Raw genomic sequence first — 27,058 nt, 5'->3', positions numbered from 1 at the left:
ATGGAAAGTTCCACCTGAAAAACAGGAGCAAAACCTGATTTTACAATAAGCTTCCAGGGTGCTCTGTGTTTGTGCTGGTAAAAACTCGGCTAACCTTGTGACCAGCTGCTGCTCCACATTATTTTTCAGAAGCAGCCAGTGGCTTCTATTACTGGGGGGTGGTGGTGGTGGTATTTTTTCTCAATAGAAGTAAATATGAGGTTTGCACATTGTTCATTTTGCCAACACAACAACTACCTACATTTATATTCAGCTCAAATGGGATCCCTTGAATTTCTGCTACATTTATAAATAACTGTAATGCCTGGTTTGCACAGGCAGTCATTACCTGAGGACCTAAAAGCACTTTGGAAAACTAAGTTCATATTCTTTTGCTGTTTAACATTCGGGTGGGTCCTGAATGAGTCATGCAGTGTGCAAGGGAGAAAATGAGAGGGGATGGTTTAGAAGGAAAATGAAATGGAGACATTGGAGAGCAGCAAAAGATGAAACTGAAGACAGTAGAAACCAGGCATGAAAATAATCCTCTTTAAGTAGAGAGCTAAAACCCCGTTGAAAGGACATGGGCTCGAGGGCAATGGAAGGTTCACCAGCATGACAGGGTCAGGTATTCTCACAGGGCTTTCTTTTGCACCCATCCCAAATTGTCAGACAATTCAGCCGAGTCACTTCAGAGGATGTGTGAAAGCCTCTTTAGAGCTGAGCAAGGCCAGCAGGGCCTCAGCCTGTTCTGGTGTGGGGCTCCAGCTGTGTCCAGCTGTGGGCTGGAGCAGCCGCATTCTCCAGGGACCAGCCCCAGAGCCACCCACGTTCATAACCTGCCTTGGGCACACTCAGGTCCTGCTTGCTTAGTCCAGCTTGGGAAGCTCTCACACAGACTCAGGCTGCAGTTTAGTAGGTGCAGATTTCCCCCTAAGCCTGTCCCAAACCTGCTTTGGTGAAATTGGGATGGCAGCACCAGGAAGCGAGAGCTGTTTTACACCCCAGGCTTTGGGAAATAAAATGCTTCACAGAATCTGTGGATGTTTTAGCCCTGCCTCCTCTGTAAGAGCTGTAATTGTTTGGGATAACTCTGTAAAGACCTGAAAGTTGACAGAGCTGATGCAAATACTGTCTGCTGGGCTTTTATATTTATGCTTTGTCCTCTTGGAATCCGGGGGGTTGTGATTCATCCTTTTATTGGTCTCCTGTCGTTACCCACTCCTGACTAGCTTTGAGAGCAGCCTAAATACCTTTAATTGCAGCAGTAATTGAGCTGCTGAGCAGCGGTTTCCAGAGAGGGAGGCAGTGTTTGCACTAGCAGGGTCAGTCTGTAACCTCTGCAGGGCTGCTGAGTGGGGCTGAGCTGTTCTGGGTGCCCTGCAGGACCCCCTGTGTCCCCCTGCCCGAGGCTGGCATCGCCCCTTGCCCTGAGCCTGCCCATCCTCTCCCATCTCTGCCTCTGGGGACGTTGCAGTTTTGATTGCAGATATGGCACACAGCATTCCCTGCTATTCTCAGATGCGTTATTTAATGATTTACAATTCATTCTACAGCAATTTTTCTTTTGTAGAATAACAGTGGATCTTTTTTTTCTTTTGTAGAATAATAATGATTTTTAACCATAAAGCTCCATCTTCACAAACAGGACTTTAATCTTTCAAGTACACCTAATTTATTCATTTATTTATAAAAAGCTGGTCATTGACACCTATCATCAATAGTCAACTGATCATGGAAGGCAATTCTTCCCAAAATCAGGATGTCTTTTTGTGTCTTTATATTACTGAGACACAGGAAAATGAAAATTGAAGTATAAGGTGTTAGCCAGCACTGGGCTTTTTCCAGCACAACCAGGAAAATCTAATGTCTCTACTATCTGCACTTCTGGATATTTGTCTCTTTCTCACTCAATACTCCTGCCTGGAATTGCTGGAAACATCCAAAAGGAGAGGTGAAACAAGCTGCCTTTGTTTGTGATATAGCTGTAAAATTACCTATCTGCTTTAAGACTGTCCTCAGGACAAAAATGACAAAGATTGTCTGGCCCTTCTGAAAGCCTGCTTTACCTTCTCATCAGAAAGAGCAGGACAGACCTTGCTGCTGGCTGGGCTGCTTTCTCTATTTCCACAGACCCTCCAGCTGTCAACCCTAAGAGTAGCAGGAAAATACCTGCCTTTTTACAGGTATTCTGCCACAAGTGGGTGTTTCACAGGGGGCAGCAAGGGAGACATGCTTGGGTTTAGTGTGTGAGGACTCAGCTTCTCAGTGCTTTTACAGAAGGCAATTTTGCCATGTAAGAGTAACTGCTGAGCAATAATTAGGGCAGAAACCCCAACCAGAATGAGCAGCAAGTTTGCTATGGATTTTATGTACAAATCTGCAACTAGGTATTATACAAAATTCTATGCAGACCAGCCTCCTGCTACTTCCCTGTGTGCCATTTTTCTGCTGCTTTGTGATTCATATTGTTTGGCTACTCTAAAGCTGGAAAATATCCATTTGACAGAACTAGCCTGTATGTCAGCTTTATGTTGCATTTAGATTTTTGTGGACCAATCTTCTGGTAGAAATCAAAAGGCATTAAAGTGGATTTTATAGCCTTATGATAAAATTAACTGGAAAGGCTCTTACAGCTTTTGTCAATAAGCTAATCTGGTTTAATAATATGTCACTGAACTTTGTGAAATACTAAACCACATACAGACCTCACTTACACAAATTAACCCCAAATTTATTGCTTTTGAACACAGGTAGTCCCATTGGATTTGCATTAGAATGTCCTTGCACTGGTCCAAGTGAGCCTGGGCAGGAAAGCCTCCATTTTCATTGCTCTACCAAGTCCCAACATTTTAATTTTCACTGGAGTACAAAATCCCAAATCATCAGCATAAAGAATAAAAGCCAGCCCAGCCCAGCACAGCTCAGCTCACACTGCAGAGGGAACGAACCATTAACATCTGAGGCAGCAAACTGGTTCCTACTGGTGCAGCTCCCCCAGCACAGCCTGGAGCCTCCTGGGGCTGAGGGAGGCAAAAGCCTTCCCTGCCCTGGGCTGGGGACAAGCAGCCACTGGGGAGGGCACAGGGCAGGGGGCACAGGGGGATGGCACAGGGGGATGGCACAGGGCAGGGCACAGGGCAGGGCACAGCTGCAGGGCACAGAGGAATGGCACAGGGCAGGGGGCACAGGGGGATGGCACAGCTGCAGGGCACAGTGTCCATCCCAGCAGCCTGGCACACACAGGGCAGGGCTGGGGAGCTGAGCTGGGGCAGAGCAAACCAGGTCCTCTCATGGGGCATCACCCTGGGGACATCACCATGGGGACATCACCATGGGGACATCACGGTGGGGACATCCTGCAGTCACATCTGCTCTGTCCCTGAGTGATGGGCACAGCCACCCTGCTGAGAGCTCCTCGAGAGAGGCAGTGAGGAAGGGGAAGGGAAAAGCAGAGAGTGAGGAAGGGGAAGGGAAAAGCAGAGAGTGAGGAAGGGGAAGGGAAGAGCAGAGAGTGAGGAAGGGAAAAGCAGAGAATGAGGAAAGGGAAAAGCAGAGAGTGAGGAAGGGGAAGGGAAAAGGAGTGAGTGAGGAAAGGCCAGTGGGGAGCCCCTGAGGCCGGGAAGAAGAAAGGATTCCATTCTCCTGTTTTTAAGGCTGATCAGACAGGGGCTTAGAGAAAAATGAAGATGTCTGAGAGGAGCACCTGAAGGAGAAGCAGGGAGCAGGGAACAGGACAGCACTTGTACCCCACTTCTCTGACTCCTGTATTTACTGCAGGCTCACAGCCAGATGCAGACACTCGGTTTTGATTCCCTAAATATTTTGTGGACTTTATTGGGAGTGTTGCTCCTACTGTTATAAATAAATAACACATTTGGATTTCCACACCACATTTGGCAATGTTGTTAGGGGGTTTTTTATTATTTTTTTAAAGGTGAAAGGATTTGTTACTCTGAAGCTATCTGAAAATGCAGTAGAAAAATGAAATTGTCTATTGCTTTCTAAGACAGTTTTACTCCAGTGATTTAGCATTTAGCCTGTAAATGTCTATAGAAGTTAAAAAAAAAAAAGAAAACTGATGTGACTGTATCACAAAGAACTAATGTATTCATTTTTACTCCTAATTTAGCTGCCTTGCAAGATCTTGGCCATTCTCCTTCATTTTTTCTTCCTGAGTGCGTTTGCATGGATGCTGGTGGAAGGATTTCATCTTTACAGCATGGTGATCAAAGTATTTGGGTCAGAAGAAAGCAAGCACTTATATTATTATGGAATTGGATGGGGTAAGCATTTAGTAGCTGCTTACTTTAAGTCTCCTCACTATAGGACAAGATTATATTCAGAAGCATATTTGAAATTGTCATCTTATGATCACAGTTTGCCTTACTGAGAGCAGGTCTGTTGGATGAGAAAATGCTAATTCTGACTGCAATCACTTCAAAAGGTGCAGTCCTTGAGCCAGCTCCAGTGCAGGGAATGCCACAACCTCTGCAACCAGACCCTGATTGTCCCATCGGTGGCAGCACCGAGGGAGGGAGGCCTCACCTCACTGCTGTGCTCTTTCTGTGGTTCTGACTCACACCAGTGCTTATTCCATCTGCAGCCTGCAGAGTCAGGTGTGAAAAACAGGCACAGGAGTGTCAGGAGACCTCATGGGTTGGTGCTTTGCTGTAGCAAAGATTTCTAGGCCCTCCATTTGCAGGTGACAGAGTCTGTGGTGCTGGATGTTCTCCCACTTCAGCCACTTTCCTCTCCTGCAGAAACTGCCACAGAGTGAAGGCTTTGTTCTGAGCTGTCACATGACATCAATTCCATAATTTCCTGGTTTTTGTTGCCCAGATCTGATGTAACACAGCAGAAGAAAATCATAGAAAATGAACTTCCCAATATAAATTGGGAGAATATACTCATCCCCATCAAGCAAATAGATCTTTTCATCATTGGAAGGAAATACACTTTCTGTTGTGTCTAATGCTTCCTCTTTCTCAATAAATGGCATACTTAGCCTTTTAGAATGGATGTCCTAAAATTGGTTTGAATTATATACCACAGAGTTTCTACAGCCTGGTTTTTTGTATTGTTTGGGGTTTTTTCTTGTATAGAAGAAACAGAAGCTTTCAAAATACAATGCTTCTTAACTACTGAGGATACCCCATATTTATAAACATAGCTTCATATAAATATATAAATACTCATAAATGTCCTTCTAGCTGCAGTTATTAAAGAATGAAAATACTTCTTCCAAAAATTATACCTCTGACAGTACTGGAAAACTTTACACAATTTGTGAGGATGATAGTGGTAAAATTAAGCAGAAATTGCCTGTCAGAGAATTTGTAAAACCCTCATGCAGAAAACCTAAAGAATTAAAAAGAAAATTGATACTTTAAGCTATCATGTCTAATACTCTGTCTGGGACCTGTTTATTAAATTCTGTAAGATGATCAAAGCTCAAACCTTCACATTTTATTAAATCATACAGGAATTAGCAAGCAATCATTTAATATTTGAAGGGATGGGTTTCACTGCATTCAGAACTGCTGGCAATAAACCCCTTGCCTCCTGTCCAGTTCCTGGCCTGGAATGAAGTGGCACAACAGGACCTGGCAGTGGTTAAAGTGGTTAAAATAAGGCTGATTCTGCTTCACGTGTAGCACTGCTTGGAGAGCAAGAGCAGCAAGTCCATAAAGCAAAGCCAGGCTTAAACAGGCCTGTGGTTCCCAGGGACATTAGCACTGATCCAGTTTAACAGTTAAACTGGTACTGTATTAAAAAGTCATTTTGTCTGACATCAGGTAATTAATGTTGGATTAAACAGCTGCAGGGGGATCTCAAGTTAGACTGAATTTGAAAGTGGCTCCGAGCGGTTCATACAAAATTTAGCAGAACCTGCAGGGCTCACTGGAAGATGTACTTTCATTGCTGATAATGCCTCTGGATCTGCCTTTCCCTGCCCTGCTGCAGGCTGCCCACTGGTGATCTGTGTCATTTCTGCCACCTCGTCCCTGGACAGCTATGGAGAAAGTGGCAAGTGAGTATGAAAAGCCCTCGCTGCAGGTGCCATGGGGGTGAAAGCCTGGTGGGGAGGAAACCTGTAAATGTGTTAACTGGGCTGTGGTGCTGCAGGATCCCCCTGAGGAGCAGCAGAGAGAGGCTGCAAGAGATGACTTGTGTAGAGATCTTGTTAAACACAGGAGCCTCATGTCTGGTTTTCGCAGAGATGATGCACAAAAAGCTCCCGAGATCTTCTCCTGCTTTTCACTGAAGAGCTCCTCAGTGAGCTCCCTGCTCAGGGGGAAAAGCTTGCACCAAGATGAGAGTAATCATTGATTAAAGATATTCAGCCTTCCAAAGAAAACCGCAGTTACACACCTGAAATCTGGAATGGATAATGTCCAAAACGTTGAAAATTAATTTCCTTTCTAATTTAGGAAAAGAAGAGTAAAATTATCTGAAAGAGCACCATAGGAGTTAATCCTAAAATAATTTTACAGGTGGCAAAGTGGTTCATCTCTTCAGAGCTGCAGGAAGGGCCTGACTGTGTTTGCCAGCCCCTTCCCCAGCACCAGCCAGGGGAGGGCTGCAATTTGCCTCTGGCTGCAATGGGAGAAATTCACTGCAGTGAGACATTTCAGAGTGCTCCAGCCCTGAAACAGCCTGTGGCCGAGGACACCAGAGCAGCAAATTGCAAATAAAACATTTCCTCTCTTGGCAGCTTTGCGCTGCTGTGAGGCTGGGCTGGGGCAGAGGGGTGGCACTGGCTGTGTGACAAACCCAAGTGAGATCCCACCTTGGGCCCCCGTGTCAGGGGGAAGGAGCCTTCTCCTCATGGGCTACCATTCCCTTGCTTTCAAAATTCATCCCCTTCTTGCACTCTCTTTTGGTTGTTTTATAAGCTGGGGGTTTTTTTTAGTTGATAACATTACTGATTCAATGCCTGTGTGTTTCCTCTGGAACATCTCTGATCTCCCTGCAGCTGCTGGCTCTCCCTGGAGGACGGAGCAATCTGGGCTTTTGTGGCACCAGCCATGTTTGTCATTCTGGTAGGTACAGGCACAGCTTGCAGGGCTCGGGCAGGGCAGCTGGGCTGGGCAGGGCTGTGAGGGGGGTTTGGGTTCAGGTAAGGCTGCCCGGGGGGGTTTGGGCTCAGCTAAGGCTGCCCAGAGGGGGTTTGGGTTCAGGTAAGGCTGCCCAGGTGAGTTTGGGCTCAGGTAAGGCTGCCCGGGGGGGTTTGGGCTCAGGTAAGGCTGCCCAGGTGAGTTTGGGCTCAGGTAAGGCTGCCCAGGTGAGTTTGGGCTCAGGTAAGGCTGCTCAGGTGAGTTTGCAGGGCTCAGGTAAGGCTGCCCAGGTGAGTTTGCAGGGCTCAGCTAAGGCTGCCCAGGTGAGTTTGGGCTCAGGTAAGGCTGCCCAGGTGAGTTTGGGCTCAGCTAAGGCTGCCCAGGTGGGTTTGGGCTCAGCTAAGGCTGCCCAGGTGAGTTTGCAGGGCTCAGGCAGGGCAGGTTGGCTGGATAGGGCTGTCAGGTGGGTTTGCTGGTTCAGGTAAGGCTGCCCAGGTGAGTTTCTGGGTCCAGCTCTGATGAGCTGCCCCTTCCCAGGGGTGCAGGCTCACAGCTGCAGTGTTTTGGCACACAAACACTCCATGGCAGGTGTGGAATGGTGCTCACGTGTTCAATTGCAGGGAGTTGTAGCTGTGCTCGTTCCAGGGGTCAGGAGTGTTTGCACAGAACCTGTGCCAGGTCAGCACCTCAGTTTGCATTCCAAGGTGTGTAGATACAGATGATTGGAGAGCAATTAAAATAATCTAATATTCAAGAGTCCCCTCCTCACTTTAGCATTGCTTTCTGGCCATTGCTCAGCACCAAAGGAGGGAGTGGATGCTGTCATTGACACCAAACCTGCCCAGGCTGCTGCCCAAGGGTGGTGGTCACCCAAACACACCAGGCTCATCACCTGAGCCAGCACAGCCTCTTGAAATCTGCATGTGCAGCTGCTTGGCAGGGAAAGCAAGAGGTTAACTGGCTCTGATTTAGGATATCTAACATTTGTGCAGCTCAAATGATGTTCTTGTAGGGATGCAAATACTTTCAGAAAGAGAAAGAGTGAGCTCACAAGGTTGATCCACGTAGAGCAATTTGTTAGATAGTCTAAACCCAGCTCTGCCCAAAATAGCAGCAAGAGAGCTGACAAATTACCTCTCTGGGCATTGGAAATTCCAGCTGAAAAATGTGTTGGTGCCTATAGGGAAATAGCAGGGCTAAACACTATCTGGTGTGTGTGCATGTGTGCCTGTGTTCTTTAAATAACAAATTAGCCACCAGCTGCATAAACTAGCATTTAAGTCTGAAAATACTTCTCAAAAAGCAGTTTTTGACTAGTTCAATCAGCAGTGTCTCTGCCAAGAAAGAGGATTATGCTGTGAGGAAAACAGGGGAGTGCTCCTTTCAGCTCCCACTCTCCAGGGACCAGGCAGACACAGTCCATCCACATTTATCCTGCCCAGACCTCACGGAGCCCAGAGCAGAAGGATGTGGAGGGGCTGTGACTGGGGAGGAACACTCACACACTCTTGTCTAGGCAGTAATTCACAGAACCTCCCAGCCCTACACAGATTCCTTCACCAAATACGCTCTTTCCTTGGGGTTTGAGTCAAGGGCTATGATGAAGGAAATAGCTCCTTCTATATGTAGGTGTTTTGGCTTCTCCATACATCTTAGGGATTTGAGATCCCTGTCCCCCACGCCCCCAACCACAGCACACAAGCCTCTGCATCATCCTCTTAAAGCAGTTTTACTAAAAGCCCTTGCAGTTCATTTGCAAACCAAACTGAGCTCAGCCCAAGAGGCCTGGGACATGTCTTCAGTCGAGGGGGGAAATCCCGACTTGACAAAGTACCTGAATTTTTGACAGAAGACATCAAAACTTGTGGCAGAAGGTTTGTTTGTCATCAGCCACCTGCTGCCTTGGTGTGCTTCCCTGGATGGGGTGGAATTCAGGGAGTTCTGTGTGCCTGGAGCAGACCCTGGGCTGCAGGGCCAGGGCCTCTCTGTTCTGTCCCTGCTTTTTGTATTTTCCTGGTGCTGCAGTTCGAGTGAGAGTTGGCAATGCTGAGTACACCACAGAAATGGCTTTCTCAAATGTGCTCATTACCACCTCAAAGGATTTACACAGGTTATTTACAAAATACGATTTGGTAGCAATAGGGAAAATGGTCCCAAGAGCATTGAATTTCACCTCTTCTCTCTTAAAGCCGATTGAGCAGCAGGCACACTTGAGGAGCTGGCAGTTCCACAGGATGGCCCCTGGATAAACTCAAGAGCCATGGCAAAAATGAACTATTGCAGATATGCTCTGATTCTACAGCACGGGATGATCCGCCCTTAGAAATCGAAAATAAAAAAGGGGTCAGAAGATTTGGAAAAAAACCCAAGAAAATCATTATAATCAAATTAAAACATGTTTAATTCACCCTCTCGTCCTCAGAGTTAGACTATTTATGTCAAAGTAGAGGATGATTATTGAGTTTTAGCTGAGGAACAGCACTTCTTTTGAAGTCTTCTCTTTCTTTTTGTTCTGTAGTTCAGGATAGTTTTTGATCTACCCTTGTTCTTGATGCTTTGTAGCTCATGTGTGACTTTGGACAGGAAGGGGGAAATATGCCTTTCACCTTCACATTGTCTACCCTTTTTTTTCTTTAAACCCAAGGTCTTTGCACAGCAACACAGTCCTTGCCACATTTCCTTCAAGAGATAAAGATTTCCTTCTTCCTTCACCTGTGACTCCAGCACAAACTTTCCTTTGTTGAACATTTTCAGTGTTAGTCTTTTCAAGATTTCCTGCTTTTCTCTTGGGAATTCTTTTCATTTTATTGATATTTCTGCTGGACCTGACATCAAAAAGAGCAGAGCCTTTGAAGAGCAGAGCTCAGATTTACCATATTTTTCTCATTGCTCCTTTAAAATGGTCTTGTACCCAAGATTGACTGATCTACAGTCAGGGTATTGATTTACAATCAGGGTATTGATTTACAGTCAGGGTATTTATTGATTTACAGTCAGGGTATTTATTGATTTACAATCAGGATATTGATTTACAGTCAGGGTATTTATTGATTTACAATCAGGATATTGATTTACAGTCAAGGTATTGATTGACAGAGTATTGATTTACAGTCAGGGTATTTATTGATTTACAGTCAGGGCACTGATTTACAGTCAGGGTATTTATTGATTTACAGTCAGGGTATTTATTGATTTACAGTCAGGGTATTTATTGATTGACAGTCAGGGTATTGATTTACAGTCAGGGTATTTATTCATTTACACTCGGTATTGATTTACAATCAGGGTATTGAATTACACTCAGGGTATTGGTTTACACTCAGGGTATTGGTTTACACTCAGGGTATTGATCTACAATCAGGGTATTGGTTTACACTCAGGGTATTGATCTACAATCAGGGTATTGAATTACACTCAGGGTATTGATCTACACTCAGGGTATTGGTTTACAATCAGGGTATTGGTTTACACTCAGGGTATTGAATTACACTCAGGGTATTGATCTACACTCAGGGTATTGATCTACACTCAGGGTATTGGTTTACACTCAGGGTACTGATCTACACTCAGGGTACTGATCTACACTCAGGGTATTGATTTACACTCAGGGTATTGGTTTACATTCAGGGTATTGATCTACAATCAGGGTATTGATCTACAATCAGGGTATTGATCTACACTCAGGGTACTGATCTACACTCAGGGTACTGATCTACACTCAGGGTATTGGTTTACACTCAGGGTACTGATCTACAATCAGGGTACTGCTTTGTGTGGGGATCCTGAGCACCTTGGCTGTGGGCAATGCACCCATCCAGGTTTCCTGATCAGGCAGGGGCGCTGCTGAGGGAAGGGGAAAGGCTGTGGGGGCGGGAATCGCTGACACCAGCCCGGCCCTGGGAGCCTCTCCTGGCCAACAAAGCCAGCACAGGAGGCTCCTGTTTGCTGCTGGGCTGGTACCACACCCTCCCCTGGGACTCCTGACCAAGGCTGTTCCTCCTCCTCCAGGTCAACATTGGCATCCTCATTGCTGTCACAAGAGTCATCTCCAGGATCAGTGCAGACAACTACAAGGTCCATGGAGATGCTAATGCCTTCAAGTAAGTTTTTCTCATTGAAATTATAACACCAGTCCCCCAGAAGCAGTGTTACACCATGGGCTGCTCCCAGAGCACTGACACCACCCCTCCTCAGAGGGCCGGTGCTGGTGCTGGTGTGCTGCCCTTGAATGCAGCCAGTTAACCTGTGTTTATTAAAGCTGCATGCTGCACGGGTGAAACCTGTGGCTCAGAGGAGCTGAAGGGTTCCCCTGCCTATTGCAGGTTCCAGCATTTGCTGATTCATTATTTTCCCTTTTGTAAATGGAGACTTTCCTCTTCCTGCTATGGTCAAAAGCTGAATTTCCCAGAGCATCATCAATCTCTACTGGGTTATTGCAATTCTTCTGCTTCTTCTGAGCACAGACCTTGTTTCTAGCCCCAGTTCAGTATAATATTTAGGCATATGCTTATCTTTAAGATTCTCTTGACATTACAAAGCACACAGGCTTACACTGGATTCAAATGTGTGCCTAAATTCAAGCAGATCTTTATATCACAGTGCCTGGAGCCTCTTGGGGTGGTGGCCTCTGGGAGTGACTCATCTTTGAAAGAGCACCAGCGAGTCTGGAGGGGAAATGTAAGGCACACACAGAGATTCCTCTGAATGTACAAGGACAAATTCTGGTCTCTGAAATATATATAGAGATTACACGTGTGTAGCTAAGAAGATAATTTATTATATCAGGGCTAAATTAAGATGTTGACTATTCTATTTTGTGTCTCCTAAAGAAGCTTTAGTCCAAATAAAGAAATGACACTGTATGTAAATAAAAGAATATGGAACTTAGATAGAGGAAAAATGTGATGATGGTTTGTGTTTAATGTTTCTGAGGCACAGGTTATTGTATGATAAGGATTTGGTGCCACTGTTCTGAAATGGTATCATAAAAAACAATTTTTATGCTTGGATTACTTCTGTAATTTTGATATTGTCATTAGGTTTTAAATGTTGGTGACAGTTACCTAATTGAAGTTAGTTTACTTATTGCACACTTATCCAACAGGAAAAGAAAAACAGTAAATAAGTCTACACAAAAATCAATAAGATAATTACACTGTAGTGAAATGAGAAGCCTGGGAATTAAAATGACTGTTTCAGGTTTGGCTGAGCTCCTGTGACCTTCAGAAATATGAAGGAAATATAGAAACTTAGGAAGCAAATAACTGTATATGGTCAATGCCCATTTCTATGCACTGTTAGAAATATGAAGACAAAGACACATCTCCATAAGTACAAGAGGAGCTCCAGAGGTTGCTCCATGTATTTGGATATTTTACTGTATTTCAAGAAGTGGATTCAATACACACTGTAGCCTGCACACTAACACACATTATTTTTTTAAACTGTGTGTGTTTGCACATAAGTAAATTGATTTATGAATGATTGGTCAAGGAGCATTAATGAGGAGCATATGTTCTTAGCCCAGATATTATCAGCTGTAGATTTAGAATGGGGTAACTCTGTACTAAAAGTGAGACTCCTCCAGGTTCCCTGGCTGAGAGATGCTCTTTGTGCCAAGTCATTTTCACATTACAGGTTCAGGATTTGACCTAACAAAAGTTACAGGGAGAAAAGTGGAGAAAAATTATTACCAGAGGGTTGATGCATCTGAAAACTTGAACCATTAAGTTATTAAGTGGAAATATGCTCTTACAGAACAGCTTTCCTCACAGAAATAAATTAAGTCAACAAAATACAATAGCAGGTAAATAGAACTTAGAGAATAGTTCTTCTGTACATATAATTAGAGAAGTGGGTCCTCAAAGAAAGTTTGAAAAGAGAAGTGCATAAATACATGTTCAAATCAGATCCTGATTTAACATAGCAGTGAGGCATGATGAAGTAGAGTTTTATGTTCAGAGGATGTCATGGGGAAAATAACTGGTCTGTTGGAAAAAAAGATAATTATAAAGCCTTTATAGCACAGAGTTTACATGCTAGTATGAAATCCTTGTGTGTATTTTCCAAGAAACAAGAGAACCCAGCAGGGCTCTGATGTGGCAGGTGCAGGGGAAGTTTCCTCATGGTGTGCAATCCCCGTGGCTCCAGCATCACAGCTCCTGGGAGCTATTGCAGGCTGTTAACCCAGGAGGGTGGATGTGCACAGCAGAACAAATCAGACACACACAGAGACCAGAGAAGCAGACAGGTTGGTGGTTTCTGTGGGGAAGGACTGCAGGGTAGTTTTTGGATCAGCAAGTCGAGCAGGCTGAGGGAGGGATCCCCGAGGGCTGCAGATTGCTTTGTGTACCCAAATCAAGGGGGTGCCAGGCATCCCGGGGGGCTGCACCCCATGGACATGGCTGAGGGCTGGGCTGTGGCAGGAGCAGTTTATCAAGCCTGCTCACTAAGGCAGAGCTGGTGAAGGTGGGATCTGGTGAGGCAGGAAGGCTTTGGCACCCGTTCTCAGCAGCCAGGGGGGACAAGCCAGAGCTGGGCTTGTGCTTTCAGACTGCCAGGGGCAGAAAATGGGAGCTGCAGGGCAAGGAGCTGGGGAGGGGAACCTGCTCAGCCCAGCAAACCTGGGGCAGAAAAGAAGAGGAACTTCAGTGCTGTCTTTTCCAGCTGGTGTGAGATGTACATGGGCAGACAGTGAGCTGCTGTGACAGCAGGACAGACAGCAGGACAGACAGCAGGACAGACAGCTGGGACAGCAGGACAGACAGCAGGACAGACAGCTGGAACAGCAGGACAGACAGCTTCCCAGCAGGGACAGCAGGACAGCAGGACAGACAGCTTCCCAGCAGGACAGACAGCAGGACAGACAGCAGGACAGACAGCTTCCCAGCAGGGACAGCAGGACAGACAGCAGGACAGACAGCTTCCCAGCAGGGACAGCAGGACAGCAGGTTGGACAGCAGGACAGACAGACAGCTTCCCAGCAGGGTCACCCCTACAGTGACCGTGAGCTGGGGCCTGGCAGCACTGACCGAAGGGGCTGTGGCAGGGGCTCCAGGAGGTGCCAATGCCACCTCTGTCCCTCTCTGTCCCTGGTGGCTCAGGCCAGCACACGCCTCAGTCTGTGAGCACCCGGCTGAGTGGCCTCACACTTGTGGACGTGCCCAAGCCCAAGCCCAAATGCAAGCAGAAATCCCAGCCTGCAGGTGTCACAGCACAGGCCCCTCCTCAGGCTCGCCTCTGGCCAGGCCCTGCTGCCAAAGGAAAGCTTTAATGCCACTGGCAAGGACTAAACTGCACTGCTGCTGGCAGAGCAGCTGCCCTGGCTCTGTGTCCCCTGAACTCCCAGGCCCAGGCAAGCTGACACCACGGCCTGGGCTCCTGGTCCTGGCTGCTGGCTCCTGCTGCAGCTGCTGGCCTCTGCTGAATGCTCCTCTCACTTGCCCTAAAAGCTCTGATTTCTCCCCAGGGGCAGAGGGAAGCCCAGGCTGTGCTCAGGCACCATCTCTGCACGTCTCAATCCAGGTGTGGTGGCACAGCCCTCGCCTGAGCAGAGATCACCTCAGGAAATCCTGACAACAGAGACACGTTTTGGGTGTGATGGGATCAGCTAGAAAGGGAGTTTATTGCTGGAGAAGTGCTGCTGCTGGAGCATGTTTACTTTCTGAAAAATTAAGTTACTTGGCAATGCAAGTGATATTACCAACAAGGCTTGTTTCTCTTGGCAACAAGCAGCAATAAACTGATGTAATTATTTAGAGTAATTGTTCCTGATTTACCATGTGGCAGCAGGTCCTCTCAAATGCTGACTCAAACGTGACTGCAGAATGTGCACCAGGGTGAGCCAGTGCTCTGCTTGGAAGGCAGCAGCTGGCAAACCTCAGGTTTAAAAGCCAAAACAGAAAAGAAAGTTGCGAGCAAAATTCCTTTTAGTGTCCAAAAATGAATTTATTATTCATGTTCCCCGTTCCCATTTCCCCCAGAACAAAGTGCAGCTCCTGGCTTGTTGGTCTCTTCAGGTTCAGATGCTGCTTGTCACGGAGGAGACATCAGAGACCATCCTGCTGAACATCCTGCTCTGCTCTCACTGCCACTGCTGTGCTCCTTTGTTTGTTTAAAGTAAATAAAAACAGGGCCCCTGAAAGGAATTTAAGATGCAACATAAAAGACTAAGCTTTAATGATACATAAACTGCAAAATACCAAGTAATTTAAGGCAAAATGAATACAATTAAACACTTTATGGTCAGAGACACTAATTAAACCATGATAGACTCCTGTGACAGTCTGAATAGTAAGTATTTGGTCACTGTAGTAATTTTCCTATGTGTGTGAAAATAGCTACTTTTTTAGTGTCTGAAACTTTAATTCTGCAGGACCAGTTTACTGGAAAGAGCTGAGCAAAGAATTATTATAATCTCCTTTTATTACTTGAATTTACTTAAGATCATGTTTTTGTGTTGTTTTTGAAGCATATTGAACACATGTGGAATATGAACTTTTCCTTTAGTTGTCATTATTATTCTTGGACCTTTTATCAGAGGATTAGCTATTGATTCTCAGCAAAATAATTTTGAGCAATAATCCAGTTGTGGCTTAATGAGAATGTCTTGCATCCAGGGAACAGATTTTCTGCCAAAAAGCTGATTTGTTTTAGTTTATAGAATGCTGAATCTAATACCTTGAAATATTTAAATGCATACATACAGCATTAGTTTGAATTATCCATTCTTTTTTTAGGGACATAACTAATCATATGTTTGAGTTTAAGCAGTAGCCTCTCTAAGCTTAATGCAATTAAAGCAGATTATTTTAATGGAATTGCTCATGTGCTTGAAAAGGCACATGATTACATTTCTGAGTTATGAACCATTGGAACTCTTTTTCTGCTGCATAAGACTTCACTCAGCTCATTCATTGACGTATAAGGGCCTAAAGAAGTTTTTGGTTTTGCTTACTGCCCACCCCTTTCAAGGTCTCATTGCTTTCTGCAGGGCAGGTGCCTCTTGTGTTACAGAGAGAGGGATCCCCTGTGGGACTGTGTTGGACAAGGGCACATTTCCTTCCCCATGGGGACAGCTCTTGCCCGATCATTTGGCACAGGTAATAACTGGACTGAGCTCCCTGGCTGCAAGGGTTAAGGTGTCACTCAAGGAGCTGCCAGAGATGTGTTTGGCACTGACAGCCATTACCTGCAGCACAGGAGGGGACGCCCAGCTTGTCTCCACTGCAGGAGTGGTTTCAGTTTAGAGCACACACACCACGTTTAGCCAGCCCCTGTGATTTCCCAGCCAGCTCACTTGGGCATGCTGCTGTCCAGAGGAGACACTTTCATTAACTTCTCTTGAATAAACTGCCAAGTCCAACTCTTATTAAATACATTCTCACTGCTTACTCTGAAATGGTCCAATGAGTTGGAAAAATCTCTGTCTTTTTTATAAACTGTACACTTTACTCAGTGAACCAAAAGTGATAGCTATTGTAATCATCCATGGAGAAAGCAATTACAGCAAAATCAGAAATATTTCTTTGCTTTTTACCCTATTCTTTCTCTCAATTTATTATTTTCTTCATCCCTCAAACTCAGTGAAATAGTAAAACAGTTCTCCATTGGAAAAATATGTTTTCTCTTTAGTTAAATTAATGACTGAAAATTGGAAAAAATGGCAGCAGCTGTAGTGAATGGGAGCAAAAGAGGGCTCCAGGAAAACCTCAGCACAGGGAGTAAGTCATGTCAGCTGCTGTGCTAGTTCCATCTGCATTTTTAATAGATCCCAAAGCCCTGTGCAGCAAACTGAAACAGAGCCTGTGGCTTTGATGCAGACCTGGTCCTTCCTTTGTTGTCTGAGAGCTGTACAGAAGCGTTCCCCCCGTCCAGAGGGGCTGTCCTGAGCAGCTCAGGTGCTGCAGACACCTGGCTCTCACAGTCAGTAATTGGCCATTCCAAAGCACTTTCCAAAGGCATCGATTGCACCCCTGCAGCACGGGCTGCTGTGCAGATCGCTCATGCATTTAATCCCTGATCATTCCGTGCCACGGCTCTGCCTCGGTGTTTTCCTCTGTTGATGAACCCAGGGCTCTGCCTCGGTGTTTTCCTTTGTTGATGAACCCAGGCCTCTGCCTCGGTGTTTTCCTCTGTTGATGAACCCAGGGCTCTGCCTCGGTGTTTTCCTCTGTTGATGAACCCAGGGCTCTGCCTCGGTGTTTTCCTCTGTTGATGAACCCAGGGCTCTGCCTCGGTGTTCTCCTTTGTTTATAAACACTCCCCAGCCCTGCCACCTCCTGCCTGGGATGCAAATCTGGGAGTCAGTGCTGATACCTTCACTGCTTTATCATCAGCTGGTATTCTGAGAGCTCCAAATGTGCATTTGCTGCACTTTGTTCTTGTGATTCCATTCCTGTTTGGTGCCACTTGGTGTCCAAGGATCACTCCCAGCCGTTCATTTCCACAGAATGTTCTTGCCAATGGCAGCATTGCTTGAAGCTCTCACGAGAGCTCTCCTGCCAGAGCCATCCCACAATCTCCTCCATAACTAAATCCCACCTCTTTGCGATGCCATCAGAGAATGTTTCTGGTTTTTTTATTTTTCATTTCCTTCCACAAGGAAGGTGAGGAGCAAGTTACAGTCTGTAAACTCTCCTGAAAGTCTACAGGGATTCAAAATCCACAGCAACAGAAAATCCTTTCTGTGCCTTTCTGGGTGGCAGATGTTTGCAGGCAGCCCTCAGAGGCAGGGAGCACCTGCTTTTGTGAGCTCTAATAAAAAAGAAAAGAGCTTTTTCCAAGTGCTGAAGGAGAGCCATCCATTAGACAGAGCAGTGTGACAGGCCAAATCTGCTTTCAGCAGCTCCTTTTCTTCCCAGTTTCTCACTGTGTGTAAGGAATCGTGCTCATTGAACGTGGCTTCAAACAGCATGAGGGATGCCCCTCCTAGACACTGTTGGAAGGAGAAGAGTTGACTGCAACAAAGGAAATAATTAAAATGGAAGTATTAAGCAGTAACAACTAGTGAGCTGAAGTGCTACTGCCAATGATAATGTCTTCAACCTAATTAAATTTTTGGCTCATTGAATATGACAAATACAAATGCAGTTTGGGTGTCTCCTTATTAGACTCAGGGTTTTAGACTAAAAATAACATGGGTTTGAGTGTTGCCAATGAGGGTATTAATGAGGAAGTGCTAATCTTTCAGAGACCATAATGACAGTAATGGGAGTGCTTTCTTCACGGCAGATGCTGAGAGTCACAGGCTGCAGAAAGGCTCCAGGCCACGCTGTCATTGCTCAGAAGCATTTCAGGCACATTTTGGGAGGAGTATTAAAAGATTAGAAGGATGTAAAGCATAGCTGCAGAGGGGAGGCTGCCCTGCAAAAAGGAGACAAACAGGGACAAATAGAAACAGCCTTAAACTGATGAAAGAAATCCAATATCTTCAAGCTTCCTGCAGTGGGAGGGGAGTTGCAAAGCCGTGGGTGTGAGTGTGTGCCTTGAGCAGCTCTCACAGGTGTGGGACCCTGCCTGCCAGGGCCAATTCTGCTGCCAGGAGCAGCAACCAGCCCTGTCTGAGCTGGGGGACACTGGGAGCCCTTCCACGGCTTGGTTTTTCCTGGCTGTGTCTTTCAGAGCCAGAACTGTCCTTTGTGGGAGGAGTTTTGTGTCTGTCACTGCTCCTTAGGCAGGATTTCTTGATACTGGCTCCAAAGGAACAACAGCTCTGATGCTTGTGCCTGTTTCTCTCTGTGTTAGGAACGGCAGCAAGACAAAACAGATGGGCACAAAATATGCAGGGAAAACTTCATCTTTAACAGGTGCTGGTTTTTCTGAGTATACAGATGAACCAATTTTTATTAGAGGTGCTTATTCAGGTTTGCTTTCACATGTGGATGTCAGGAGAGAATGAGGTTTATTTAAACCTGGTTATTAAATCCCTGTGATGAAACCTCGCTGTGAACAGAACAGAATCAGTGCTGGACATGAAGGGGCCCTTCCAAGCCACCCTCCAGCTGTTGATCATCTTGTCTGGAAGCTTGTGCTGTGCTTCCTGACCCGTGGCTGGATCAATTCTCTGCCTCCAGCCCTCCACTCCCTGCCAGACTCCACGGGCACTGGCTGCAGCTGGGACCTGTCCTCTGCAGACCTGGGGTTCCCATCTCCACCTCACCTCCTTAAGGCAAACCAGGGCTCACACAGCACTCAGTGAGCACAGGACTCTCTGACCTGTCCTCTGCAGACCTGGGGGTTCCCATCTCCATCTCACCTCCTTAAGGCAAACCAGGGCTCACACAGCATTCAGTGAGTACAGGACTCTCTGACCTGTCCTCTGCAGAGCCTGGGGGTTCCCATCTGATCTCCTTAAGGCAAACCAGGGTTCACACAGCATTCAGTGAGTACAGGACTCTCTGACCTGTCCTCTGCAGACCTGGGGGTTCCCATCTCCATCTCATCTTAAGGCAAACCAGGGTTCACACAGCACTCAGTGAGCACAGAACTCTCTGCTGGCCCCGTGGCTGAGGTTGGATCACTCCTGGTGAGTCCTTGGTGGCACACCAGGTGCCGGGTACAGAGGAGTCAGGGTAAGGGCGTTGTTAGCAAAATGGAATTGAGATATCTGAGAGCAGCAGAACGTGGTGCTGTCACTGCACTGTCCCCTCCTGCTGCCAGAGTTCTCTGGAGGACAGCTTGTCTCCTTCACTTCTAGAATTACAGCAACAGAAACTTTCAGGTTTTAAAAATCTATAGCTTTGAAGTGCACATTAATTTGTTTTTTAAACGTCCTAACTGGATTTAGTTTTCTGTCTTTTAATATCAGATTTGAAGCCATGAAAGTGCTGGTGGGAGGACGGGGCTGTGAGTCACAGCTTGGTGCCTGGTTCCAGAGCAACAATTAACTGCTGCTCGTTCATCACAAATGGGACAATTCCCTGTGAACAGCAATAACCTCAAGAGTTTGCTTGAGCTGCTTCATTTGCACCCTTGGCTCCAATTTATAATGCTGGAACTCTGTGTCAGCTTTATGCAGAATAATAAGAACAAATATTACAGTTGTGGCATTGCAGAATACAAATGTTATTTGAGCATGTGCCTCGTGCAGGGCTCTGGGCAGCCTGTAAATCACTGCCCAGTCTGACACAGCCCCTAGCTAAGTGAGCTTTATGTATTTTCCCAATAAAGCAATTGGCAAATAAAATAGAATAAATGGAAAACACAGGTAATTGCAATAAAGAAAAGGTGCTCTCTTAGCACCAAAAGCACTTTTAAACTCTGAGGTGCTCTCTTCAGGCACACAGTAAGAGGCACAGAGCTGCACTGGGCAGCCCGGGCAGTCCTGGCTCTCTTTTCCTGGGCTGTGCATGCAGGCAGGGATGCAGAGCAGCCACTGCTGCAGCTGAAGCTCTCGTGAAGCACAGAAAATGACTCCACTCCTCAGTGTGTGTGCCTGACCTTGATCCTCGCTGCTGCTGCTGCCGTTGCCATGGAAACGGGAGGAGATTGTTCTGCTGATGTCGTTGGGTAATTGAGGGTCACTGGGGCTGCTGGGGTCAAGAGATCATCCTCAGAATTCAGCTCCTCGCGGGGCGCACGCTGCTCCGCACAAATTCTCCTCCTGATTTGACGTGGTTGCTACTTTGTCATCCTCAATTAGAATATGGGTCCCGCTGACTTTGGGTTAAAAGGCAGAAATATTTGCCAAACTGCAGATTCCCAGAGAAGGAATCTGCTTTTTCTGGGTGTTCTGGGCCACAGAACTTCCCAGATGTGCAGTTTGTTGCCACTTGTCAGCCAAGGAGTGGCAAATGGCTGTATAATTGTCTCTGACAATTTTGAAATGTGTGTAGAACACAATCACATTTACTGGTAGAGGCCTCTGGTGATGGAGTTTTCAGTCTCTTCAGGGAGTAACTCGTTCAGAAGCTTCTTTTTCTCTTAAAGACTTGGTGTTTCTTCAAGGAAAGTTTGAGAAAGGAGGAATTGGAGCCTGGGCCATTTTGGGCAGGCCATGTTTTCTAGATTACCAATAATTTTTGATGCTTGCCTCCAGTCTTTCCAAAGAACCACACTTTTCTTGAAAGCTCAAACCCCAACACAATACATGGAGCACAGGGTAGGGGCTACTTCTCATTTTTAGCATATGGTGTGCCTGGTTTGACATCCCAGAGCAGGGAAAACAACATTATTCATAGTGGGTTTTCACCACTGGCTGCAGCTTTATAACTCTTAAAAACAGGTCTGTAAACTGTGTTTCTTATAGTTATAATTAATTAAATGAAGCTAGCTCTATAACTCTTAAAAACAGGTCTGTAAACTGTGTTTCATTGTAGTTGTAATTAATTAAATGAAGGTAGCTCTATGAAATCCTGTGCTTTGGACAAGTCTTGACATTTTTAGGGAAGAAAGGCCCCATGCACTTTGTCCTCCTGGTCTGGCCAGGCAGCAGAGATGTGCACTGCCACTCTGCTGCTTCCTCTGCTTCCTCCTGGCCCAGGGGCTGGTGAAAGCTCTGCCTGCTGGTGCTTTCTCTCTGTCTGAGCTGCTCTGTGTTTCTGGTGCAGTCTCTCCCCTCCCTGTGTGCCCTTTCCCATCGGGGTTCCGTGGCAGAGCTCCCTGCACAGCTCCTGCCCTGCAGGGAGAAGGGAGCACCAGGGGCCCTTTTGGCAATCCCTCTGTGTTACCCTGGGTCTGCCACCTCACTTCACTGCCCTGAGACCTTCCCCACAGGATAGAACAGCTATAGAGAAGACTGAGATGGCTGTAAATGAAGCAATAAGGCTAATTTTCAGAATATTGTTTCAAGATGACTTGCAGAGATGGAGCCAATTAAATTAGCAGGGGTTGGGCTGCTGCAGATCCATGCAGATTGGAGCCTCACACTGAGCTTGCCCCAGGACAGGGTGCAGGATGCTGTCATGGCATGGGAGAAGTGCCCTGGGACCTTGGGAAAAGGATGGACAATGGGGAAGGGGAAGATCCAGCCAGGGGTAGATGTTGGAGGAAGAGTGGATCACATCCAGCCTTCACTCACAGCAGCATCTGACCCCCTGAGACCTGCATTTCCTTGTCCTGGAACAGACAGGGGGGCAGGTTTTGGGGAGAAGCTGCCCCAGGCAGTGCCACAGGCAGTGCCCTCTCCTGTTTTTGGGGAGAAGCTGCCCTCCTGTTTTTGGGGATCAGCTCCCACAGGCAGTGCTCTCCCCTGTTTTTGGGATCAGCTGCCCTCCTGTTTTTGGGATAAGCTCCCACAGGCAGTGCCACAGGCAGTGCCCTCTCCTGTTTTTGGGATCAGCTGCCACAGGCAGTGCCCTCCCCTGGGCTGAGCCCCAGCTCTGTGCCAGGACAGGGATGTGCAGGATCAGAGCAGTTTCACACATGCAGAGTGCCCAGGGCAGCCAAGGTTGGGTTACCCTGCTGCTCCTGTTGACTTTACACCCATATTTGTCAATTATTTTGTATCTTTGACCTAGAGACAGAACTAACACCATGACCTGCTCAACCCAGGGCTTGCTCCTGCCAAACTGGATGAAACCCAACCCTCCTCCTCAGTTCTTGTTGTCTGGTTGTGAGAACATATTGTTGCTCTTTTGTCTTACCTTTGAGACAAACTGGCCCCTAATAATAGCATGGTATGTTAAGAAAACCCAAAACCCAAAAAAACCTACCACCCTTACCTATTAGAAAATTGCAATTTATTTTCTTTTAAAAACCCAAGTGAATCCCTCCTGACTTTCTTGTCAATTTGCTTTTGTGAGACTATTAGGGAAAACCTGTAATGGAAGTGGGTAATATTTTCTTGTCTCTTTTCCCCCCCTCTTAGCTCTATAAAGTAACTCCAGAATCTTTTAGGGAAGAACCAAACACTGTGGGAAAAAGGCAAGTGAACATTTGTGTCCAAGAAAGGAATAAATCTTCACTATTGTAAGCATCAGGGCCAGTTCTTTTCCTTTTAAACTGCTTTCATTTTCCACATGATTTTCTAAGAATTTAATTATTTTGGCTTCTGGCCATGGCCATCAGCTAGCACTCCTGGGAAATTTGTTCTGTCATCCATTTCTGGAGCCTCGTGCATTTTCAGCAGCCACAGTTTTGGATTCCCAAAAAGCGTAACCCATGACTGAAACAAAGAACCTGCCCGTTGTGTGCACCTGGCTGTCCAAGTGTGCACCCCTGGGTGAGGGTTTGTCCTCCTGTCCCTGCTCACTGTGGCTGTTCAGCAGCCCTGAGGAGGTCTGGGGAGGTTTGTCCTGCACGCTCCTTTGGCAGCTGCTACGGAGGAGAAGAAGCAGCTCCTGCTGCCCTGGGGCTGCTCCAGGAGAGGCAGAGCAGGAAAGGGGGCCCAGAGACACCCAGAGCTTTGAAAATAAACCCACAGACGTGCAGCAGGGCCAGTGAGGGCAGGAGCCCCAGCCCTGCAGGGATGGAGATGCCCTGGCAGCCTCTGGGTGTCCCTTGAGTGGCCCTGCAGAGGTTCCAGGGCAGGGCCCAGCCCCTCCTCATCCTCATCCTCATCCTCATCCTCACCCGTTCGTTGCCCCCCTGCCTGCCTGTGGAGCACTCTCCTGCTGTGAGAATAACTCTGGTTTTCTTTGATGACTTAATGGCAAAGTTCAGTGGGAAATGAGCTCTTACCTTGGGCTTGGGGATTGAGGAGCAGAGAATGCTGCCTCAACAGCAGTGCAATGAGAGAATTAGTACCAAAAATGCTGGAGAAAGGAACTGCAGGAAAAGGAAGGCAAAATCCCCCTGCAAGTTCTGTTTCCCTGGGGAAATCACAAACTCCTAAAATGCAGCTTGCAGTGACTTTATGTTTTAATTCTTCATGTTTGTTTTTAATAACTTGCACTAAAGACAAGGAGAAGGACATGTTTTGGTTCAGTACTTAATTTTTGGGAAGTTGGTTTTTTTTTGTATTTTTAGAACCTGGAAGCAATGGAAGTGACGAGGGATTTTGTCTGTGGAAAGCCTCAGCAAGACAGGGATTCCTAAATCTCTGGCTAGGTGCTGAAGTCAGTGCTGCAGCCCGTGGAATTGCCTTCTCAGTGTTAAAATTCCTAAGGTAGCTCCATTTCTGGTCATGGCCTTAATTTTGTCTGGCTTGATGGGGATTTGAAGTGAGACTTGAGTTTCAGTCCCTGCTCTGCTGAATGTTTAATATAAATTCAGCAATATTAATAAAGCAAGGATTAGGAAGGACTCTCCTCTCTCAGGGAGTGCCTTGTGACTAATCTGTGGAGCTCACCTTCTCTCTCTGAGCCAGACAATATTTAATTATTCAATATATAATTGTGGGACAGGTTCAACAGGCAAGAATGAGCACCAAGCAGGGAGTCCAGACGCTTTTCTGCAGAAATGGAAAGGGCAATCCCTTGGGCAAAGCCTGATTGGAGTCCAGGCTCCTGCGTCCTGGGCAAATGCTGTGTCTTCCAAAGGCAGTCTGAGATTTTTGGGAAGGATTTTGGGAAGGATTTTTGGGAAGGTGTGTGAGAGGTGGGGCTGCTGTGGCAGCCTCTGCCCTCCTGTGAGGCTCTGTGGGGAGAGGGCAGACTGTTAACACTGAGAGAAGGAGCAATTCCACCTCCCTTCCCACTCATGGGATAAAAATCAATCTGAATTTATTTGCTGTTGCAGCCTAGAATGTTTTTTTTCTGTAGCTACAATGCTCTCATTTAGCGGCCTCTTCCTGGGTTATAAATGACACCCACAAGAAAGCAATGATCTGAAGTGACTGTAAATGGTTCTTAGTCAGATTCACACCATTATTTTGAAAGTGCAAATAACATTTGGGAAATGGGAAATGGCCTCTGCAGTTATTAGTTTTGTCTTTTTTTCCCCTTTAATTTGCTATAGTTCTGCCTAGAAATCACCCCAGATTAGGTAAGCAAGTGTGTATGTGCTGATTAAAGTACATTCCTTGTGCCAGCAGCCCGACGGTGCAGCCAGGACAGAGGGGAGCAGGAGGAGCAGGAGGAGGAAGGGGAGGTGCACGTGTATTTGTGTATTTGTGTATTTGCGTATTTGCGTATTTGCGTATTTGTGTGTTTGCAGGGATTCATGAGCTGTTGCTGGAGTCAGGAGCACAGGTGAACTCCCTGTGTGTCCTTTCAGGGTGCAAGCTCTGCCCCGTGGAACAGGAGCCCTGTCAGAGCCCTGGTGTCACCCACAGCTGTCCTGGTGTCACCCGGGGAGCACCCAGAGCTGCCCTGGTGTCACTCGGGGAGCACCCAGAGCTGCCCTGGTGTCACTCGGAGAGCACCCAGAGCTGCCCTGGTGTCACTCGGGGAGATGCCCTGGTGTCACTCGGAGAGCACCCACAGCTGCCCTGGTATCACCCGGGGAGCACCCAGAGCTGCCCTGGTGTCACTCGGGGAGCACCCAGAGCTGCCCTGGTGTCACTCGGGGAGCACCCACAGCTGCCCTGGTGTCACTCGGGGAGCACCCAGAGCTGCCCTGGTGTCACTCGGGGAGCACCCAGAGCTGCCCTGGTGCCGCGCTGCTCTCTGTGCTTTGCTGGGCCGCAGGGGCTGCGGGCTTTGGCTCTGGGCTGAGCTGGGCCTGCCCAGCCGGGCGGCTCCCCAGGGCACTCCTCACACTCAACAGGCGGGGTTTTCCTCCTGAGGAGTGCAGGGGGGCTCGCTGCTCTGAGCCAGATGGACTCGGTGGCTCTGCATCAGCCCTGGAGGCTGTTCCGTGGTTTTCGTGCCCTTTGCTGCCTCATTCCATGCGGCAGATGAGCTGTCACCATTGTTGCTCCGTTTGTCCGTCTGCTGTTGGTGGCAGCTCGGCGCTGCGGCTCTCGGCGCTGCTCCTGGAGCGAGGAGGGAGCTGAGGGTGCCCGGGGAGCAGCACGGAGCCGCTGGGGCTGTGCTCAGGGCTCCCAGGGGCAGCACGGCCGGCCCAGACACGGGGCTGGCGGTGAAAATCCCTTTCATTCACAGCCAGGATTGCTGCGCCTGGTTCCCAGCGCCTCTCCAGCTCCCAGCTGAGGAGCGAGTAAACACTGCTTGTAACAAACAGGAAACTGCGATCAAATTATTCTTTTTTCAGCCACGAGTCTGAAATGTTAATCACAGGTTTGGGGATTTATTTATTTTTATATAAAACACAAAGGGTACTGCTGGAAGTGACTAGAGAGGAGCTCAAGAAACAAGAGAGAAACTTTAGTTAAAAGACCTGTCTTGTTCTGTGAATTGTGGTGAAGGAATTCTGCTTTTTTTTAGACAGTATTTCCTCCAATGATTATATAATCTTGGCTTATGAGTCTGAATTTAGTTCTTACTTCAGCAGGCATCATGACAGAAAAGTGGGTGTCAGAAGTCTTAAAAGGATTAGTGCTCCATATAGACCCAATAAAATTGATTTGTGAATTAGGGTTCCCTTCACAGAAGTAATAAAGTTTTCTCCCTGCAAGCAGAGAAATTTCTGTCTGCAAGGTGTCAGCGTGGCCGTTGTGCGCTGGTGTGAACGTGGGCAGTGTGCCCAGGGCAGGGATGGACCGAGGGACAGGGACAGGCACCCTCAGTGGGGCTGCTCCACAGCAGCTGCAGGCACAGTGCTCTGCAGGGCCCGGCTGTGCTCCTGGACAAGTGTCCCTGCTGTCTCCGGAACTGCAGGGATTTGGGATGATGCTGGCAATGGAAACCCCTCTCAGAGGTGCTGAAGCCTGTGCCCCTTGCACAGCTGGGGTAATTGTCCAGCTCAGAAACCTCCCTGCCCTGGTGATTGCCTTCTGCTGGGTTCAAATGCTGCCCAACAGCCTGTCCCCAGCCAGACACACAGCAGGCTGCAAAATCCTGTCTGAGCTGAGGCCTGAAACCACAGCAACTGAAAAAAGGCCAGTGAAGAAATTTGGATGGGAAAAGAGCTCTGTCAAGAAGGTTTTACTTCTCAGGAAATAGAATTCAACCCTGAGAACAGGAAAAGGGAAGGAAAACATTTATTTTTTTTTTTTTAACTGGAGATTGAAAGGGTGAGTGGATGTTAAATGGGCACCTTAGCAATTAATGGAGGGAGTGAATGCTGAAAAATTG

At 47.1% G+C, this 27,058-nt stretch overlaps 1 protein-coding gene across 1 annotated transcript in view; it reads left to right on the top strand.

Annotated features, from left to right (window-relative positions):
• Positions 1–27,058, top strand: part of ADGRD1 (adhesion G protein-coupled receptor D1) — a 121,442-nt gene that overhangs the window by 82,508 nt on the left and 11,876 nt on the right. The window contains exons 18-21 of the mRNA XM_077187894.1: positions 4,112–4,265; positions 5,947–6,013; positions 6,959–7,025; positions 11,049–11,140. Coding sequence (XP_077044009.1) covers positions 4,112–4,265; positions 5,947–6,013; positions 6,959–7,025; positions 11,049–11,140 — 380 coding nt within the window. The remainder of the gene's footprint in view (positions 1–4,111; positions 4,266–5,946; positions 6,014–6,958; positions 7,026–11,048; positions 11,141–27,058) is intronic.

The sequence above is a fragment of the Agelaius phoeniceus genome, chromosome 18, assembly GCF_051311805.1.
Source record: "Agelaius phoeniceus isolate bAgePho1 chromosome 18, bAgePho1.hap1, whole genome shotgun sequence".
Taxonomy (NCBI): domain Eukaryota; kingdom Metazoa; phylum Chordata; class Aves; order Passeriformes; family Icteridae; genus Agelaius; species Agelaius phoeniceus.
The sequence above is the reverse complement of the archived record's forward strand: the minus strand, read 5'-3'. Positions and strand labels throughout refer to the sequence as shown.